A 22,385-nucleotide genomic window follows, 5' to 3' on the forward strand; every position below is an offset into this window, starting at 1 on the left:
GCACTGTACTAAGCGCTTGGGAAGTCCAAGTTGGCAACATCTAGAGACGGTCCCTACCCAACAGCGGGCTCACAGTCTAGAAGGGGGAGACGGACACCAAAACAAAACAGATTAACAAAATAAAATAGAATAGTAAATACGTACAAGGTATCCAAGGAATGTGTCCAAAGTATCCAGGGAAGGTGGAGCTGGGGCCTGGGACAGAATATTCCCACGCCGATGTCTTCCCCCGGGATCCTCCGGCCTCTCCGGACCCCCAGGGTTCTCTCCCCACTCCTGCCATCCTCGTCACCCCGCTCTCCATCTCTGGAGGCATTCATTCATTCATTCAATCATATTGATTGAGCGCCTACTGTGTGCAGAGCAATCAATCAATCGTATTTATTGAGCGCTTACTGTGTGCAGAGCACTGGACTAAGCGCTTGGGAAGTCCAAGTTGGCAGAAAGTGAGCACTTACTGTGTGCGGAGTGCCCTGCTGAGCACTCAGTCAATCAATCAGTCAATCAATCGTATTTATTGAGCGCTTACTGTGTGCAGAGCACTGGACTAAGCGCTTGGGAAGTCCAAGTTTGCAGAAAGTGAGCACTTACTGTGTGTGGATTGCCCTGCTGACCACTCAGTCAATCATCAATCAATCAATCGTATTGATTCATCATCATCAATCGTATTTATTGAGCGCTTACTATGTGCAGAGCATTGTACTAAGCACTTGGGAAGTACAAATTGGCAACATATAGAGACGGTCCCTACTCAACAGTGGGCTCACAGTCTAAAAGGGGGAGACAGAGAACAAAACCAAAGATACTAACAAAATAAAATAAATGGAATAGATGTGTACAAGCAAAATAAATAGAGTAATAAATATGTACAAAAATATATACATATATACAGGTGTTTGATTGAGCGCTTACTGTGTGCAGAGCACTGGACTAAGCGCTTGGGAAGTCCAAGTTTGCAGAAAGTGAGCACTTACTGTGTGCGGAGTGCCCTGCTGACCACTCAATCAATCAATCAATCGTATTTATTGAGCACTTACTGTGTGCAGAGCACTGGACTAAACGCTTGGGAAGTCCAAGTTTGCAGAAAGTGAGCACTTACTGTGAGTGGAGTGCCCTGCTGACCACTTAATCAATCAATCAATCAATCAATCAATCGTATTTATTGATCGCTTACTGTGTGCAGAGCACTGGACTAAGCGCTTGGGAAGTCCAAGTTGGCAACATCTAGAGACGGTCCCTACCCAACAGCGGGCTCACAGGCTAGAAGACGGAGACAGAGTACAGAATAACAGTAGAATATACCCAGTCCTTGCCCACAGCGAGTTTACAGTTTAGAGGGAGAGACAGACAATGTGATTAAATAAAGAACAGATAGGGACATAATTGGGGCTGGAAAGCGGGGATGAATAAAGGGAGCAAATCAAGGCGACGCAGAAGGGAATGGGAGATGAGGAAAAGTGGGGCTTAGTCGGGGAAGGCCTCTTCAATCAATCAATCAATCAGTGGTATTTATTGAGCACTTACAGTGTGCAGAGCACTGTACTAAGCGCCTGGGAAGTACAAGTTGGCAACATATAGAGACAGTCCCTACCCAACATCATCATCATCATCATCAATCATATTTATTGAGCGCTTACTGTGTTCAGAGCACTGTACTAAGCGCTTGGGAAGTACAAATTGGCAACATCTAGAGACAGTCCCTACCCAACAGTGGGCTCACAGTCTAAAAGGGGGAGACAAAACCAAACATACTAACAAAATAAAATAGAATAGATATGTACAAGTAAAATAAAAGGGGGAGACAGAGAACAAAACCAAACATAGTAACAAAATAAAATAAATAGAATAGATATGGACAAGTAAAATAAATATATAAATAAATAGAGAAATAAATCTGTACAAACATATATACATATATACAGGTGCTGTGGGGAAGGGAAGGAGGTAAGACGGGGGGGGGATGGAGAGGGGGACGAGGGGGAGAGGAAGGAGGGGGCTGAGTGTGGGAAGGCCTCCTGGAGGAGGTGAGCTCTCAGTAGGGCCTTGAAGGGAGGAAGAGAGCGAGCTTGGAGGAGATGGGCCTTCAGTAAGGCTTTGAAGCGGGGGAGAGTCATGGATTCGTTCATTAATAACAATAATAATAATGATGGTATTTGTTAAGCGCTTACTATGTGCAAAGCACTGTTCTAAGCGCTGGGGGGATACAAGGTGATCAGGTGGTCCCACGGGGGACTCACCGTCTTAATCCCCATTTTACAGATGAGGGAACTCGTTCATTCCGTTGTATATATTGAGTGCTCACACTGTGCCGAGCACTGTACTAAGTGCTTGGAAAGTACAGTTGGGCAACAGATAGAGGCAACCCCTGCCCAACAGCGGGCTCACAGTTTAAAAGAGGGGAGGCAGACAACATAACAAGTAGACAAGCATCAGTAGCATCAAAATAAATGGAATTTTAGATATACGCATCATTAATAATGAGAAGCAGTGTGGCTGAGTGGAAGGAGCCCGGGCTTTGGAGTTGGAGGTCGTGGGTTCAAATCCCGCCTCCGCCAATCGTCAGCTGTGTGACTTTGGGCAAGTCACTAAACTTCTCTGGGCCTCAGTTCCCTCATCTGGAAAATGGGGATTAATAATAATAATAATGGCATTTTGTTAAGCGCTTACTATGTGCAAAGCACTGTTCTAAGCGCTGGGGGGGTTACAAGGTGTCCCACGTGGGGCTCACAGTCTTCATCCCCATTTTACAGATGAGGGAACTGAGGCTCAGAGAAGTGAAGTGACTTGCCCAAGGTCACACAGGAGACGTGGTGGAGTCGGGATTCGAACCCATGACCTCTGACTCCCAAGCCCGTGCTCTTTCCACTGAGCCACGCTGCTTCTCCTAAGACTGTGATTAAGATTAAGACTGTGAGCCCTATGGGGGACAACCTGATCACCTTGTAACCTCCCCAGTGCTTAGAACAGTGCTTTGCACATAGTAAGCGCTTAATAAATGCGATCATTATTATTATTATTATTTGGAGTCAGAGGTCATGGGTTCAAATCCCGGCTCCGCCAGTTGTCAACTGTGTGGCTTTGGGCAAGTCACTTCACTTCTCTGGGCCTCAGTTCCCTCACCTGGAAAATGGGGATGAAGACTGTGAGCCCCACCTGGGACAGCCTGATCGCCTTGTAACCTCCCTGGCACTTAGAACAGTGCTTTGCACATAGTAAGCGCTTAATAAATGCCATTATTATTATTATTATTATATGAGGAGGGAGGGTATTCCAGGCCAGAGGCAGAACGTGGGCGAGATAGAGGAGATGGAGGGACGGTGAGGAGGTTAGCGTTAGAGGAGCCAAGTGTGTGGGCGGGATTAGAGTAGAAGCCTAGTGAGGTGAGGTAGGAGGGGGCAAGGTTTTCAGCTAGGGGCAAGAGTCAGGGAGGGCTGACATGTTTCTTTCAGTCATTCAATTCATTCAGTCATATTTATTGAGCGCTTACTGTGTGCAGAGCCCTGTACTAAGCGCTTGGGAAGTACAAGTTGGCAACATGTAGAGACGGTCCCTACCCAACAGCGGGCTTACAGTCTAGAAGGGGGAGACAGAGAACAAAACCAAACATACTAACAAAATAAAATAAAGTAGATATCATCATCATCATCAGTCGTATTTATTGAGCACTTACTGTGTGCAGAGCACTGGACTGAGCGCTTGGGAAGTCCAAGTTGGCAACATCTAGAGACGGTCCCTACCCAACAGTGGGCTCACAGTCTAGAAGGGAGAGACAGAGAACAAAACCAAACATTCTAACAAAATAAAATAAATAGAATAGATATGTACACGTAAAATAAATAAATAAATAGAGTAATAAATATGTACAAACATATATACATGTATACAGGTGCTGTGGGGAAGGGAAGGAGGTAAGATGGGGGGGATGGAGAGGGGGACAAGGGCCGTGGGTTCAAATCCCAGCTCTGCCACTTGTCAGCTGGGTGACTTTGGACAAGTCACTTCACTGCCAACTTGTACTTCCCAAGCGCTTAGTACGGTACTCTGCACACAGTAAGCGCTCAATAAGTATGATTGATTGATTCTCTGGGCCTCAGTTCCCTCATCTGTAAAATGGGGATTAAAATTGTGAGCCCCCCCGTGGGACAAGGGGATCACCTTGTAACCTCCCCAGCACTTAGAACAGTGCTTTGCACATAGTAAACGCTTAACAAATACCATTATTATTATTATTTATTTTATTTGTACATATTTATTCCATCTATTTGATTTTGTTAATACGTTTTGTTTTGTTGTCTGTCTAGACTGTGAGCCCGCTGTCGGGTAGGAACCGTCTCTGTACGTTGCCGACTTGTACTTCCCAAGTGCTTAGTCCAGCGCTCTGCACACAGTAAGCGCTCAATAAATACGATTGAATGAATGAATGTTGGGTAGGGACCATCTCTATACGTTGCCGACTTGGACTTCCCAAGCGCTTAGTCCAGCGCTCCGCCCACAGTAAGCGCTCAATCAACACGATTGAACGAATTGAACGATCGATCGAAGCAGCGCGGCTCAGTGGAAAGAGCCCGGGCTTTGGAGCCAGAGGCCATGGGTTCAAATCCCGGCTCCACCACATGTCTGCTGTGTGACCTTGGGCAAGTCGCTTCACTTCTCTGGGCCTCAGTTCCCTCATCTGTAAAACGGGGGTGAAGACTGTAAGCCCCACGTGGGACAATTTGATTACCTCGTATCTACCCCAGCGCTTAGAACAGTATCCCTGGGCCTGGAATGGCCTCCCTCTGCCCCTCCGCCAAGCTTGCTCTCTTCCTCCCTTCAAGGCCCTGCTGAGAGCTCACCTCCTCCAGGAGGCCTTCCCACACTGAGCCCCTTCCTTCCTCTCTCCCTCGCCCCCCTCCATCCCCTCCTTCCCTTCCCCACAGCACCTGTATATGTGTATATATGTTTGTACATATTTATTACTCTATTTATTTTACTTGTGCATATCTATTCTATTTATTTTATTTTGTTAGTACGCTTGGTTTTGTTCTCTGTCTCCCCCCTTTTAGACTGTGAGCCCACTGTTGGGTAGGGACCGTCTCTAGATGTTGCCAACTTGGACTTCCCAAGCGCTCAGTCCAGTGCTCTGCCCACAGTAAGCGCTCAATAAATACGCTTGATGTTGATGATGATGCCGAATGAATGACCTCGGCCTCGGCCCCGGGAGCTCGCGGGGGGCCGGCGGCCCGCGGGCCCGAGCCGTCGCCGAGAACGTGGCCGCCAATGCCGCTCCCCGTTCGGCTCCGCAGGTCAGAAGCTAGTGGAGTGGCACCAGCTGGACGTGACCTCCTTTGTGGACCAAGTGACGGGATTCCTGGGGGAGCACGGGCAGCTGGACGGACTCTCCAGCAGCCCCCCCAAAAAGTGTGCCCGCTCGGTAAGTGCCAGGGGCCGGAGGGCGGCACGAGCGGACGGAGGTGGGGAACGGCGGGGTCGCACACCGTGGCTTAATTTAACTCGTCCCGACGGGAGTTAGCGGAGGGCGGAAGAGAAATCGTTGCCGTCTTAACTTCCCCGACAGCAGACCCAAACGAAACGACAGATCGGAAGATCCGCTCCAGTGCTCGGGCCACTCGGAGTGGCCTGGGGTCTGCTTTTACTATTAATCAATCGTATTTATTGAGCGCTTAGGGTGGGCAGAGCACTGGACTAAGCGCCTGGGAAGTCCAAGTTGGCAGCATAGAGAGATGGTCCCTACCCAACATCATCATCAGTCGTATTTATGGAGCGCTTACGGTGTGCAGAGCACTGGACTAGGCGCTTGGGAAGTCCAAGTTGGCAACATAGAGAGACGGTCCCTACCCAACAGTGGGCTCACAGTCTAAAACGGGGAAAGTATTACTTTAGTATTACTCTATTAGAGTAATTACTCTATTAATAAATAGTATTACTCTATTTTATTTGTACATATTTATTCCGTTTATTTTATTAGTATGCTTTGGTGTCTGTCTCCCCCTTCTAGACTGTGAGCCCGCTGTTGGGTAGGGGCCGTCTCTAGATGTTGCCGACTTGGACTTCCCAAGCGCTTAGTACAGTGCTCTGCACACAGTAAGCGCTCAATAAATACGATTGAATGAATGAATGAATGCTTTGTTGTCTGTCTCCCCCTTCTAGACTGTGAGCCCGCTGTTGGGTAGGGACCGTCTCTAGATGTTGCCAACTTGGACTTCCCAAGCGCTTAGTCCAGTGCTCTGCACACAGTAAGCACTCAATAAATACGATTGAATGAATGTTGGGTAGGGACCGTCTCTAGATGTTGCCAACTTGTACTTCCCAAGGGCTTAGTCCAGTGCTCTGCACACAGTAAGCACTCGATTGGATGAATGAACGAATGTTGGGTAGGGACCGTCTCTATATGCTGCCAACTTGTTCCTCCCAAGCGCTTAGTCCAGTGCTCTGCACATGGTATACGCTCAATAAATACGGTTGAATGAATGAATGAATGAATGTTTTGTTCTCTGTCTCCCTCTTCTAGACTGTGAGCCCGCTGTTGGGTAGGGACCGTCTCTCTATGTTGCCAACATGTACTTCCCAAGCGCTTAGTCCAGTGCTCTGCACACAGTAAGCGCTCAATAAATATGATTGAATGAATGTTGAGTAGGGACCGTCTCTATATGTTGCCAACTTGTACCTCCCAAGTGCTTAGTACAGTGCTCTGCACACAGTAAGCGCTCAATAAAGATGATTGAATGAATGAATGTTTTGTTCTCTGTCTCCCCCTTCTAGACTGTAAGCCCACTGTTGGGTAGGGACAGTCTCTATATATGTTACCAACTTGTACTTCCCACGCGCTTAGTCCAGTGCTCTGCACACAGTAATCGCTCAGTGAATATGATTGAATGAATGAATGAATCATTAACAAAGTAAATAGAATAGTAAATAGGTACAAGTAAAATAAATAGAGTAATAAATCACTCAGTATCAGGAGGTGATACTGAGATTTTAGTACAGTATACATGCATTTTAGGGACTCAGGAGGTGATACTGATGAGGATGAGGCCCCTTCAATCAATCAATCGCATTTATTGAGCACTTACTGTGTGCAGAGCACTGTACTAAGCGCTTGGGAAGTACAAGTTGGCAACATATAGAGATGGTCCCTACCCAACAGTGGGCTCACAGTCTACGTAGGAGATAGAGCAGTGTGGCTTAGTGGATAGAGCTTGGGCCTCGGAGTCAGAAGGACCTGAGTTCTAATTCCGGCTCCGCCACCTCTGCCGTGTGACTTTGGACAAGTCACGTAATGCCTCTGTACCTCTGTTACCTCAGCTGTAAAATGGGGGGCAGTAATAATGATGGCATTTGTTCAGCGCTTACTACGTGCAAAGCATTCATTCATTCAATCGTATTTATTGAGCGCTTACTGTGTGCAGAGCACTGGACTAAGCGCTTGGGAAGCACAAGTTGGCAACATATAGAGACAGTCCCTACCCACTGTTCTAAGCCCTGGGGAGGTTACAAGGTGATGAGGTTGTCCCACGGGGGGCTCACAGTCTTCATCCCCATTTTCCTGAGGGAACCGAGGCCCAGAGAAGTGAAGGGACTTGCCCAAAGTCACCCAGCTGACAAGTGGCGGAGCCAGGATTTGAACCCATAATAATAATGATGGCATTTATTAAGTGCTTACTATGTGCAAAGCACTGTTCTAAGCGCTGGAGAAATTACAAGGTGATCTGATTGTCCCACGGGGGGCTCACAGTCTTCATCCCCATTTTCCAAATGAGAGAACCGAGGCCCAGAGAAGTGAAGTGACTTGCCCAAGGTCAGCCAGCTGACAAGTGGCGGCGCCGGGATTTGAACCCATGACCTCTGACTCCCAAGCCCGGGCTCTTTCCACTGAGGGACAAGACTGCGAGCCCCGTGTGGGAAAGGGACTTGTCCAACCTGATTTAATCTGTTTCTACTTGGCACATAGTAAGTGCTTAACAAGTACCGTAATCGTTATTCTCCCCTTTAGACAGCTGATTTTCCTAAGCTACTCGTTCAGTCATTCATTCAGTCGTATTTATTGAGCACTTACTGTGTGCAGAGCACTGTACTAAGCGCTTGGGAAGTACAAGTTGGCAACATATAGAGACGGTCCCTACCCAACAGTGGGCTCCAACTGCCTGAAGGGGTGTGGAATAATAATAATAATAATAATATTTATTAAGCGCTTACTATGTGCAAAGCACCGTTCTAAGCGCTGGGGAGGCTACAAGATTATCAGGTTGTCCCTCATGGGGCTCACAGTCTCAGTCCCCATTTTACAGATGAGGTAACTGAGGCCCAGAGAAGTGAAGTGACTTGCCCAAAGTCACACAGCTGACAATTGGCGGAGCCGGGATTTGAACCCATGACCTCTGACTCCAAAGCCTGGGCTCTTTCCTACTGAGCCACGCTGGCATCTAACAGGGTCACCACTGCAGTAGCGAAGGGTTATATCGCAGAAGTTTGTTTTGGGTTTTCTGGGTTTTTTTAAATGATATTTGCTAAGCACCACCTTAGATTCATTCATTCATTCATTCAATCGCATTTATTGAGCGCTTACTGTGTGCAGAGCACTGGACTAAGCGCTTGGGAAGTCCAAGTCGGCAACGCAGAGAGACGGTCCCTACCCAACAGCGGGCTCACAGTCTAGGAGGGGGAGACGGGCAACAAAACATGTGGACAGGTGTCAAGTCATCATTCCAGCTGATCATTCATTCATTCATTGTCGTATTTATTGGGCGCTTACTGTGTGCAGAGCACTGTACTAAGCGCTTGGGAAGTGCAAGTTGGCAACATCTAGAGTCCCGGCCTGTCGGTCTTTTGGTGGGAAGAGTGCGGTGCTGGGGAGAGAGAGACCCGCACGCTGGTCGTGGCTCCGTCAGGTGGGGGGGGGGGGGGGGGGGGGGGGGGGCAAATCAATCAATCAATCAATCGTATTTATTGAGCGCTTACCGTGTGCAGAGCACTGGACTAAGCGCTTGGGAAGTCCAAGTTGGCAACATCTAGAGACGGTCCTTACCCAACAGTGGGCTCACAGTCTAGAAGGGGGAGACGGAGAACAAAACCAAACATATTAACAAAATAAAATAAATAGAATATGTACAAGTAAATAAATAGAGTAATAAATATGTACAAACATATATACACATGCTGTGGGGAAGGAAAGGAGCCCGGACAGGCCCACGGACGGGTTTTTTGTGTCGTTTGTCTTTTTAAATGGCATTTATTAAGCGCTTACTGTGTGCCAAGCACTTGTCTAAGCGCTGGGGGAGATACAAGGTGATCAGGTTGTCCCACGTGGGGCTCACAGTCCTCATTTTACAGATGAGGGAACTGAGGCCCGGAGAATAATAATAGTAATAATAATAATAATGGCATTTATTAAGCGCTTACTATGTGCAAAGCACTGTTCTAAGCGCCGAGGAGATTACAAGGTGATCAGGTCGTATATATATATATACGACCTATATATAATGGTATATATATCATATATATATACCATCATGTATATATAATGACATTTATTAAGTGCTGTTCTAAGCACTGGGGAGGTTACAAGGTGATCAGGTTGTCCCACGGGGGGGCTCACAGTCTTAATCCCCATTTTCCAGATGAGGGAACTGAGGCCCAGAGAAGTGAAGTGACTTGCCCAAAGTCACACAGCTGACTGTTGGCGGAGCCGGGATTTGAACCCATGATCATGTCCCTCGTGGGCCTCAGTCTTCATCCCCGTTAAACAGATGAGGTAACTGAGGCCCGAGAGTCACAAGGTCACGGGTTCTAATCACAGCTCTCCCGCTGGCCTGTTGTGGTCTCAGGCAAGCCACTTCCTCAGTGAAAAATGCACGAGATTGGGAGTCAGAGGTCATGGGTTCTAATCCTGGCTCCGTCACCTATCAGCTGTGTGACCGGGCAAGTCATTTCACTTCTCTGGGCCTCAGTTCCCTCATCTGTAAAATGGGGATTAAGACTGTGAGCCCCACGTGGGACAACCTGATTGCGTTGTATCTCCCCCAGTGCTTAGGACAGTGCTTGGCACATAGTAAGCGCTTAACAAATGTCATCGTCATTATTATTATTTTTATATATATATATATAGTATATATATATTTATATATATATATAAATGCCATTATATATATATATATATATATATATATATATATATATATATATAATGACATTTATTAAGTGCTGTTCTAAGCCCTGGGGAGGTTACAAGGTGATCAGGTTGTCCCACGGGGGGCTCACAGTCTTAATCCCCATTTTCCAGATGAGGTAACTGAGGCCCAGAGAAGTGAAGTGACTTGCCCAAAGTCATACAGCTGACTGTTGGCGGAGCCGGGATTTGAACCCATGATCATGTCCCACGTGGGCCTCAGTCTTTATCCCCATTAAACAGATGAGGTAACTGAGGCCTCACAAGAGTCACAAGGTCACGGGTTCTAATCACAGCTCTCCCGCTTGCCTGTTGTGTGGTCTCAGGCAAGCCACTTCCTCAGTGAAAAAAGCACGGGATTGGGAGTCAGAGGTCATGGGTTCTAATCCCGACTCCGTCGCCTATCACTGTGTGACCGGGCAAGTCATTTCACTTCTCTGTGCCTCAGTTCCCTCACCTGTAAAATGGGGATGAAGACTGTGAGCCCCACGTGGGACAACCTGATTGCCCTGTATCTACTCCAGTGCTTAGGACAGTGCTTGGCACATAGTAAGCGCTTAACAAATGTCATCGTCATTATTATTATTGATATATATATATATATATATATATATATATATATATATATCTCTGACTCCCAATCCTGTGCTTTTTTCACTGAGGAAGTGGCTTGCCTGAGACCACAACAGGCCAGCGGGAGAGCTGCGATTAGAACCTGTGACCTTGTGACTCTTGGGCCTCAGTTACCTCATCTGTCTAACGGGGATGAAGACTGAGGCCCACGAGGGACATGATCATGGGTTCAAATCCCGGCTCCGCCAACTGTCAGCTCTGTGACTTTGGGCAAGTCACTTCACTTCTCTGGGCCTCAGTTCCCTCATCTGGAAAATGGGGATGAAGACTGTGAGCCCCACGTGGGACAACCTGATTACCCTGTATCTACTCCAGTGCTTAGAACAGTGCTTGGCACATAGTAAGCGCTTAACAAATGTCATCGTCATTATTATTATTGTTATATATATATATATATAATGGCATTTATTAAGCGCTGTTCTAAGCGCTGGGGAGGTTACAAGGTGATCAGGTTGTCCCACGGGGGGCTCACAGTCTTAATCCCCATTTTCCAGATGAGGGAACTGAGGCAAAGAGAAGTAAGTCACACAGCCGACAATTGGCAGAGCCGGGATTTGAACCCATGACCTCCGACTCCCAAACCCGGGCTCTTTCCACTGAGCCATGCTGCTTCTCATTATCATTATTATTCTCTGGGCCTCAGTTACCTCATCTGTAAAATGGGGGTTGAGACCGTGAGCCCCACGTGGGACAGGGACTGTGTCCAACCCAGTTTCCTTGTATCCACCCCAGCGTTTAGCATGGTACCTGGGACGTAGTAGGTGCTTAATAAGTACCATAATTATTATTATCGGCAGTGACCTGCCCACGGTCACCCGGCAGATAAGTGGTGGAGTCAGGATTAGAACCCAGGTCCTCTGACGCCCAAGCTCTATCTGCTAATCCCCTTACTGCTTCTGACAGAATTTAAGACCGGCCCCTTCAGACCAGCATCTCTGGAGGGGTCCTGTAAAGCGCTTAGTACAGTGCTCTGCACACAGTAAGCGCCCAATAAATACGATTGATTGATTGATTGATCTGCATGATGACAAGAGTGTCCCACCGTACCACAGTGCTCTGCACAAAGTAAGCGCTCAGTAATTACGATTGAATGAATCCAACAGTTGACCTTTTCCTGACCCCCTCAGATCTCTAACAAGTCACTTAACGTCTCTGGGCCTCAGTCACCTCATCTGTCAAATGGGGATGAAGACTGTGAGCCCGCCCGTGGTACAACCTGATCACCTTGTAACCTCCGCAGCGCTTAGAACAGTGCTCCTTCTAGACTGTGAGCCCACTGTTGGGTAGGGACCGTCTCTATATGTTGCCAACTTGTACTTCCCAAGCGCTTAGTACAGTGCTCTGCACACAGTAAAGCTCAATAAATACGATTGAATGAATGAATGAATGAATAATAATAATAATGTAATAATGATGGCATTTATTAAGCGCTTACTATGTGCAAAGCACTGTTCTAAGTGCTAGGGGAGGTTTCAAGGTAATCAGGTTGTCCCACAGGGCGCTCACAGTCTTTATCCCCATTTTACAGATGAGGTAACCGAGGCTCAGAGAAGTTGTGACATATATATATGTATATATATATAAAATGACATTTATTAAGTGCTTACTATGTGCAAAGCACTGTTCTAAGCGCTAGGGGAGGTTACAAGGTAATCTGGATGTCCCACAGGGCGCTCACAGTCTTAATCCCCATTTTACAGATGAGGTAACTGAGGCCCAGAGAAGTTAAGTGACTTGCCCAAAGTCACACAGCGGACAATTGGCGGAGCCGAGATTTGAACCCATGACCGCAGGCTCCAAACCCCGTTGCTCTTTCCACTGAACCACGCTGCTAGTAAGCACTTAATAAATGCCATCATTATCAACATCATCATTATTATTATTAACCATAGTCAACTCCCTATTAAGAATCTCAGACAGGGACTGTATCCAACCTGATTAACTTCTTTGTACCCCAGCATTTAGAGCAGTGCTTGGCACGTAGTGAGCGCTTAACAAGTACCCTAATTATTATATTTATTACTTGTAACGCCTCCCATCAGTCAGTCTTTCAGGGAAACCTCTCCAGTTGTCCCTCCCCTAATGGGGTGAAGGCGGTTTCAGAAACAGGCCCAGGGCACACAGTAAGCGCTCCATAAATACGATTGAATGAATGAATAGTAAGCGCATACTAAATGCCATCATTGTCATCATCATTATTATTATTATTATTAATCATGTTCAACTCCCTATTAAGAACCTCAGACAGGGACTGTATCCAACCTGATTAACTTCTTTGTACCCCAGCATTTAGAGCAGTGCTTGGCACGTAGTGAGCGAGCAGTGCTTGGCCTGTAGTGAGCGAGCAGTGCTTGGCATGTAATGAGCACTTAACAAGTACCCTAATTATTATTTATTACTTGTAACTCCTCCCATCCGTCAGTCTTCCAAGGAAACCTCTCCAGTTGTCCCTCCAAGGGACCCCGGTCCTCCCCTAATGGGGCGAAGGCGGTTTCAGAAACAGGCCCGGGGCACACAGTAAGCGCTCCATAAATACGATTGAGTGAATGAATGAGTGAATAGTAAGCGCTTAATAAATGCCATCATTATCATCATTATTATTACTTTTATTATTATTAACCATAGTCAGCTCCCTTTTAAGCATCTCAGACAGGGACTGTATCCAACCTGATTAACTTCTTTGTACCCCAGCACTTAGAGCAGTGCTTGGCACGTAGTGAGCGAGCAGTGCTTGGCACGTAGTGAGCGAGCAGTGCTTGGCACGTAATGAGCGCTTAACAAGTACCCTAATTATTATTTATTACTTGTAACTCCTCCCATCCGTCAGTCTTCCAAGGTAACCTCTCCAGTTGTCCCTCCCCTAATCGGGCAAAGGCGGTTTCAGAAACAGGCCCGGGGCACACAGTAAGCTCTCCATAAATACGATTGAATGAATGAACGAATGAATGAATAATAAGCGCTTACTAAATGCCGTCATTATCATCATCATTATTACTATTATTGTTAACCGCAGTCAACTCCCTATTAAGAATCTCAGACAGGGACTGTATCCAACCTGATTAACTTCTTTGTACCCCAGCATTTAGAGCAGTGCTTGGCACGTAGTGAGTGAGCAGTGCTTGGCCTGTAGTGAGCGAGCAGTGCTTGGCATGTAATGAGCGCTTAACAAGTATTATTATTATACAAGTAATTATTATTTATTACTTGTAGCTCCTCCCATTAGTCAGTCTTCCAAGGTAACCTCTCCAATTGTCCCTCCAAGGGACCCCGGCCCTCCCCTAATGGGGCGAAGGAGGTTTCAGAAACAGGCCCGGGCGGACGTTGGTATGTAATCAATCAATCAATCGTATTTATTGAGCGCTTACTGTGTGCAGAGCACTGTACTAAGCGCTTGGGAAGTCCAAGTTGGCAACATATAGAGACAGTCCCTACCCAACAGTGGGCTCACAGTCTAGAAGGGGGGCCCGGCACGGAGGTACCCATTCACGGGCCCTCCTTCGTAACGTTTGCTAGTGAGCCGTGTCTTGAATGAATGTTGGGTAGGGACCGTCTCTATGTGTTGCCAACTTGTACCTCCCGAGCGCTTAGTACAGTGCTCTGCACTCAATTTATTTTATTTTGTTAGTATGTTTGGTTTTGTTCTCTGTCTCCCCCTTTTAGACTGTGAGCCCACTGTTGGGTAGGGACTGTATATGTTGCCAGTTTGTACTTCCCAAGCGCTTAGTACAGTGCTCTGCACAGAGTAAGCGCTCAATAAATACGATTGGTGATGATGATGATGAATAAATACGATTGAATGAATGAATCAATGAATGCTCACCGGCAGGCCAGTCCATCTGGATAAAGGCAAGTCGGGCCTCGCCCAGTGTGAAGGGAAAGCGTCATTCAGCGCATTAAAACGTCACCAAAGAAATCGAGGGGCGACTCACCAGCAGTCCTCCATTCATTCACTCAATCATATTTATTGAGCGCTTACTGTGTGCGGAGCACTGTACTAAGCGCTTGGGAGGTACAAGCTGGCAACATATAGAGTCGGCCCCCACCCAACAGCGGGTCTCACAGTCCTCCAGGATCAATTCAATTCTATTTTCAAAACAGTTCTCCTTCCTCATCTCATAGATCAGGGAGTCCGCCTTTTTAATCAAAAGAGCTGGGTTTTTTTGCTTTCTTCTTTCTTTTTTTATTTTCGAACCCAGCCCCCCTTCCAGAAGGCCATAAATTGTGCTCTAAAGGCCGTTTGCCTGAGCGCTTGTTAAGAGTGTTTGCCTAAGAGCTCGTTGAGAGCGTTTAATGAGCGCTTCTGAGCGGAAAGTCAGAAGCGGCGTGGCTCAGTGGAAAGAGCCCGGGCTTTGGAGGCCGAGGTCATGGGTTCGAATCCCGGCCCCGCCAGTTGTCAGCTGTGTGACTTTGGGCAAGTCACTTCACTTCTCTGGGCCTCAGTGACCTCATCTGGAAAACAGGGATGAAGACTGGGAGCCCCCCGTGGGACAACCTGATCACCTTGTACCCTCCCCAGTGCTTAGAACAGTGCTTTGCACATAGTAAGCGCTTAACAAATGCCATCATTATTATTATTATTATTATTATTATTATTATTATTATAAAGTCAGCAGCTGCGCAGTGAGGAGGGTAAATGACCAAACAATCAAAATACTGTGTGTGCACCAGAGTAATGGGGAGATCTCACCATCAAATGGGATTTAATTCCCCTCCAGCTCATCCCCACCTTCAGACCCTCCTTTTTCCTCTTCAGATATAATAATAATAATAATAATAATGATACTTCCCCCTCCTTCCTCTCCCTCTCCTCCCCCTCCCCATCCCCCCGCCTTCCCTCCTTCCCCTGCCCACAGCACCTGTATATATGTATATATGTTTGTACAGATTTATTACTCTATTTATTATTTTATTTGTGCATATCTATTCTATTTATTTTATTTTGTTAGTATGTTTGGTTTTGTTCTCTGTCTCCCCCTTTTAGACTGTGAGCCCACTGTTGGGTAGGGACTGTCTCTATGTGTTGCCAACTTGGACTTCCCAAGCGCTTAGTCCAGTGCTCTGCACACAGTAAGCGCTCAATAAATACGATTGATTGATATGTTTGTACATATTTATTACTCTATTTATTTTACTTGTACATGTTTATTCTCTTTATTTTAGTCTGTTAATATGTTTTGTTTTGTTGCCTGTCTCCCCCTTCTAGACTGTGAGCCCGGTTGTTGGGTAGGGACCCTCTCTATATGTTGCCAACTTGTACTTCCCAAGCGCTTAGTCCAGTGCTCTGCACACAGTAAGCGCTCAGTAAATACGATTGAATGAATGAATGAATGGATTATAACAAGCAGGGTGCAACGGGCGGACCTGGGGGAGTCTAGGTGTCCTCCACCAACCCGCCTCTCGGAAGCCCATCGGCCAGTAGGTATCCATCGACCCCGTCGGAAACTAGGTAGGTCTGTGTTGCCAGGTAGGTCTGAGTTGGTCTATGTTGCCAACTTGTACTTCCCAAGCGCTTAGTACAGTGCTCTGCACACAGTAAGCGCTCAATAAATACGATTGAATGAATGAATGAATGAATGAATGAGTTCGGGACCAAAGCAGAGGCCCTGGCATTTGACTGGAAGGGAGCTCTCAGGCTGCCTCCCGATTCTCCCGATAGAGAAGCAGCGTGGCTCAGTGGAAAGAGCCCGGGCTTTGGAGTCAGAGGTCATGGGTTCAAATCCCGGCTCCGCCACTTGTCAGCTGGGTGACTTTGGGCAAGTCACTTCTCTGAGCCTCAGTTCCCTCATCTGTAAAATGGGGATGAAGACTGTGAGCCCACGTGGGACAACCTGATCACCTTGTAACCTCCCCAGCGCTTAGAACAGTGCTTTGCACATAGTAAGCGCTTAATAAATGCCATCATCATCATCATCATTCTCCAAAATGCTGTTCAAGCTGGTGGTGGAAAAAGGAGGAGAGATGATCCTGGCCCTTCGGATTGGTTAAGCCAGGAACGGTGTTAGTGATCTCAGTCTGCTGTGGAAGACCCAACCATTCATTCTTTCATTCAGTCGTATTTATTGAGCGCTTACTGTGTGCAGAGCACTGGACTAAGCGCTTGGGAAGTATAAGTTGGCAACATATAGATACAGTCGCTACCCATCAGCGGGCTCACAGTCTAGGAGGGGGAGACAGACATCAAAACAAAATATGTAGACAGGTGTCAAAACCGTCAGAATAAATTGAACTATAGCTGTATGCACATCATTAATAAAATAGAGTAGTAAATATGTACAAGTAAAATAGAGTAATAAATATGTATATAAATATATACAAGTGCTGTGGGGAGGGGAAGGAGGTAGGGCGGAGGAGGCGATGGGGAGGGGAGGAGGAGAGGAAAAAGGGGGCTCAGTCTGGGAAGGCCTCCTGGAGGAGGTGAGCTCTTAACAGGGCTTTGAAGGGAGGAAGAGAGCGAGCTTGGCGGATGTGCAGAGGGAGGGCATTCCAGGCCAGGGGGAGGACGTGGGCCGGGGGTCGACGGCAGAACGGGGGAGAACGAGGCCTAACGGTGAGGAGATTAGTGGCCGAGGAGCGGAGGGTGCGGGCTGGGCTGGAGAAGGACAGAAGGGAGGTGAGGTAGGAGGGGGCGAGGAGATGGACAGTCTTGAAGCCCAGGGTGAGGAGTTTTTGTCTGATGCATAGGTTGACTGGTAGCCACCGGAGATTTTTGAGGAGGCGAGTAACATACCCAGAGCGTTTCTGCGCAGAGATGATCCGGGCAGCAGCGTGAAGTATAGACTGAAGTGGGGAGAGACAGGAGGATGGGAGATCAGAGAGGAGGCCGATGCAGTAATCCAGTTGGGGTAGGATGAGAGACTGAACGAGCAGGGTAGCGGTTTGGATGGAGAGGAAAGGGCGAATCTTGGCAATGTTGCGGAGGTGAGACCGGCAGGTTTTGGTGACGGATTGGGTGCTTGGGGTGAATGAGAGAACGGAGTCGAGGATGACACCAAGTCTAGGCCTAGATTGCGTGTTCTCTCAGGCTAATTAGTGAGCCACTTAGAGGTGGTCCGGAGAGGTGTTTTTGGACTAAGTATCTAGCCCACGTTTGTAGCTAGAAAATCTCCTAGACGGGCCTCCTTTTCCTTTCTAATGCCAACCGTGGGCCGTCATTCCCATGGGTTGCCCCTTTCTGATAATCCTACATTGTTTAACCCACCCGGACTTGATTGGGCATGAAGGTGGCCTGACACCGAGATGATATGCTCTTCATCTAGACTCCCCAATTTTTCTCTAACGAGCCTGTGCGCATCTTACCCAATCATTAAGTTTCCGAAGCATCCGTTCACCTCCCGCTGCTTCCTCGTGCGTCGGTCTCGTTGCTATCCTCACTCCCTCTACAACCCCCCCCCTCCTTTGAGACCCACAAAGGCCGCAGCCTAAAATTCCCGGGTTGTAAATCTACACCACTCCCTGTAGCTGTGTTTTTTAAGGCCACACGGTCACCAAGCGCACATCGGCTCTTCGTAAGAAAGATAGTGTCAGAATTCCTCATCAATCAGGAAGTTATTTTCTTTCCTTCCCCCTCCTCCTCCCCACCCCAGTCCCCAGTAGGAGAAGGGAGCCTTTCGATGACCTGGATTGAATCAAGACGTGCGAGCAGTTGAGTTGTTCACTTCCCTTGGTGCCCAACTTAGGATGTGGTATCTCGAAACTCACTCTAAGCGGTCGATTGTGTGAATCCCCTTTTTATTTCCCTCCGCTATGGCGGAGGGAGAGGTAGTATGTCAGAAACGGATCGGAGCCCACGTAATGAGGGGTCAGGTGGTGATCTCAGCATCCCCTTAGAAACACTGTGCTTTTCTCCCTCCGCGTGGCCGGTACCGTCCGTCCGGGTGTGGCTCGTGGCTAGGAGATGTGTTTTGGTAAAGCCCTCCTTCAGCTCCACATCCTTTGAAATCCGCGGTGGGACCAGTCGGAGCGACCGGATTTCTCGACTTAACTGAATCAATCCCCAACCATCGACTTAGGAACCCAAATCTCGGCTCATTCTATCACGAGCCCGTTGTGTATTTCGTCCCCCACCTCCGGCCAGAGCGTTCTGTCACCGAAGCCGACCTTCAGCCACCCTGGGGCCGACGGTTTCCGGGAGATCATGAAAACAGATCGTCCGTCTGGTCCAAAGTGGGTTTACGTGGCCGGCTTAAACTCTCCTTGGTGTAAGAGATTGTCCGCGCGCAGCGTGGCTCTGTGGAAGGAGCCCAGGCTTGGGAGTCAGAGGTCGTGGGTTCTAATCCCGGCTCCGCCACTCGTCAGCTGGGTGACTTCGGGCAAGTCGCTTCACTTCTCTGGGCCTCAGTTTCCTCATCTGTAAAATGGTGATTAAGACTGTGAGCCCCACATGGGGCAACCTGATCACCTTGTATCCTCCCAGAACAGTGCTTTTCTCATAGTAAGCGCTTAACAAATGCCATCATCATCATTTAATCGCGGGCTGGCGCCACGCTTTGATCATAAGACGTGGCCTACTTTTTCCACCTTTGGGGAACGAACGGTCATTTAATATAACCCGGGTTCCCCGAAGGTGGGCGCGGGGCCACGTCAGGTGATGCCATCGCCTCCCGAGAGGGTGGCACTTCCTTCCCCGAGTGCTAACGGAGTTGATTTGTATCGCCAGGGCGTCAGCTCTGGTGGAAATTAGCGAGGGAAGGGCGAGCCGGGCCGCTCCCTCGAGGGAGGGACGGAGCCTGATACCCTCACTTTCCTCCTGACAGGACAGCCTTTGAGCTTTTCCGTGAAGGAGTCCAGAGGACGTCTGGGAACAGATACTAGACTGATAGCTCCAGACACCTTTGGAGAGCTCAGATTATGGTAAATAACCCTTGCTTATCGGGGTCGCCGTCTCCGTTTTGAAGAATAAATCCTCATCCCGGGTCGAGAGGAGGACCTGTTGGTAGACCGTTTTTCTCCTCGGTTTAAGACGACTCCCCGTGAGGAACCGTGAGCCCGTTGAAGGAAATAACCCAGGGACTCCGTTAGTTTTCGAAGTAACGCGGTCCCCCGGAAAGGTTTTCTCGACGAAGATATTTTAAAGCGCCTCGCGGTATGCCCGACTCTGTTTAGTACGTAGCTTCTAGGATCTCTAATGGCTCCTTCAAGAGGAAGATATCCCGGTCCCCCAAAACGTAGTTCTGAAGTTTGAGGCCTGACTTATGCGCTGGTCTGGTCGTGGTGAGGTCGGTTAGTTAAAATGACTAAATCGGTAAGTGTTCAAATCGGTTAGCACGCGTAGGTTGTGCGACTGACCGAATAAAGGATCGTGACGGTAAATCATTCTGAGGTCCGCAGCTGCAATGAACTGCAACACAAAGTTAAAGTGGGTGCCATTCATTCATTCATTCAGTCGTATTTATTGAGCGCTTACTTTGTGCAGAGCACTGTACTAAGCGCTTGGGAAGTACAAGTTGGCAACATACAGGTCCCTACCCAACAAGAGGCTCACAGTCTAGAAGAGGGAGACAGACAACAAAACAAAACATGTGGACAGGTGTCAAGTTGCTGCACATGTTGGCATTTGGGCAGAGAACTGAGCATCTAATTTTCAAACTGGGGCCTTGTAAGCACAGTAAAGCCTTGTCTTTCATAGATGTCTTGATATTCATTATTTTTGTAACACGGCGACCTTTAATGAGGATCATTAGGCTCCCTCGTACAAGTTGGCAACATACAGGTCCCTACCCAACAACAGGCTCACAGTCTAGAAGAGGGAGACAGACAACAAAACAAAACATGTGGACAGGTGCCAAGTTGCAGCACAAGTTGGCATTTGGGCAGAGAAACTGAGCATCTAATTTTCACACTGGGGCCTTGTAAGTACAGTAAAGCCTTGTCTTTCATAGGTGTCTTGATATTCATTATTTTTGTAACACAGTGACCTTTAATGAGGATCATTAGGCTTCCTCTATGCACCCCTCTGCCAGCCCATAATTTATATCCATGTCCGTCTCACCCTCTCACTGTAAGCTCCTTGCGGGCAGGGAACGTGTATCCCGATTCTGTCACGTTGTAATCAATCAATCAATCTAAACTTTATCCGGGTGGACTAAACTTTATCCAGATGGACTGGCCCGCTGGCAAGCATTCATTCATTCATTCATTCAATCGTATTTATTGAGCGCTTACTGTGTGCAGAGCACCGTACTAAGCGCTTGGGAAGTCCAAGTTGGCAACATATAGAGACGGTCCCTACCCAACAGTGGGCTCACAGTCGAAAAGTGGGCTCACTTGTACTCTCCCAAGTGCTTAGGCCAGTGTTGTGCACACAGTAAACGCTTAGTCCAGTTCCCCACACACAGTAGGTGCTCAGCAGATGCCAATCGTTCATGCAGTCATATTTATTGAGCGCTTACTGTGTGCAGAGCACTGGACTAATGAGTCGCGTGGAGAGCGCAACAGAGTTGGTCGACATCTTCCCCTATGACTGATCATTTCAGGGTGCGTAGTAGGTGGGTCCAACTTGTTTGCGGCCCACCTGACGGGTGGAGGAAGACCTCCGTTCCCCCCGCTCCTCGTGAACCCCTGCCGTAAAGCAAAAGGGGTGCTCCTGTCGACCTTTGGGGGTCCGGGAACCATCCAGCGCTTAGAACAGCGCCTTGCACATAGTAAGCACTTAATAAATGCCATTATTATTATTATTATTCTGCCGGAGCTCCTCCACCCCCAGAGCCCGGCGGGGTAGCGAGCGGCAATAGCCACCACCTCAACGTCCCCCGGATCGGGGGGCCAACGGAGGTTGGCGGGGAGGGAGGGTACGTCCTCTCTCCTTTTTCTTATATCTAAGGGAAAACTCATCTAGAGAGAAGTTGTGTGAACGGGGGAGGCATTTGGGCGTCAAAGTGGGAGAAGGGGTCGATTCTCTTTTTTCCTTCCTTCCCCCTGATCTTGGACGCTGAAGAAAACGATAAAGGCGACCCCGTTCATCGGTTTCATTCCTTTCGGTTCTGTCGTATCGCCACGTCGGCCGCTAATTTTGCCAGTCACTTAGAAGTGCTTTTCAGTATTTTAAAAGTTCAGCCTGTGTGCGACTGGCATAACCACACTTTACGGCCCCTCCACGGGAATAATAATAATAATAATAATAATAATAATAATGATGATGGCATTTGTTAAGCGCCTACTATGTGCAAAGCACTGTTCTAAGCGCTGGGGGGGATATAACATGATCAGGTTGTCCTACGTGGGGCTCAGTCTTAATCCCCATTTGACAGATGAGGGAACTGTGGCTCAGAGAAGTTAAGTGACTTGCCCAGGGTCACACAGCCGACATTCGAACCCATGACCCCGACTCCAAAGCCCGGGCTCTTTCCACGGAGCCACGCTGCGGATGTGGAAATCCGTTTTCTGCGTCCGGTTTTCAGGGCATTTCACTTTGTCTCCGTTTCAAACTGGTCCGATGGCCTTCCAAAACAGAATTCCCTTGTCCGGGCGACTTTCTCCTCACGGTTTCGATGGAAGTAACTTTAGTTTCCCCGTAGCGTCAGCTCGGAATTATTTCAAAATAGCTGGTGCTGCCCAGATTTATTCTGCACACTGTGGTTTTTGGATGGTA

At 47.9% G+C, this 22,385-nt stretch overlaps 1 protein-coding gene across 1 annotated transcript in view; it reads left to right on the plus strand.

Moving 5' to 3' along the window:
• The window catches only part of UBXN7 (UBX domain protein 7), a 153,971-nt gene that overhangs the window by 111,206 nt on the left and 20,380 nt on the right, over positions 1 to 22,385 (plus strand). The window contains exon 8 of the mRNA XM_038742286.1: positions 5,286 to 5,413. Coding sequence (XP_038598214.1) covers positions 5,286 to 5,413 — 128 coding nt within the window. The remainder of the gene's footprint in view (positions 1 to 5,285; positions 5,414 to 22,385) is intronic.

The sequence above is a fragment of the Tachyglossus aculeatus genome, chromosome 1 (genome assembly GCF_015852505.1).
Source record: "Tachyglossus aculeatus isolate mTacAcu1 chromosome 1, mTacAcu1.pri, whole genome shotgun sequence".
Taxonomy (NCBI): domain Eukaryota; kingdom Metazoa; phylum Chordata; class Mammalia; order Monotremata; family Tachyglossidae; genus Tachyglossus; species Tachyglossus aculeatus.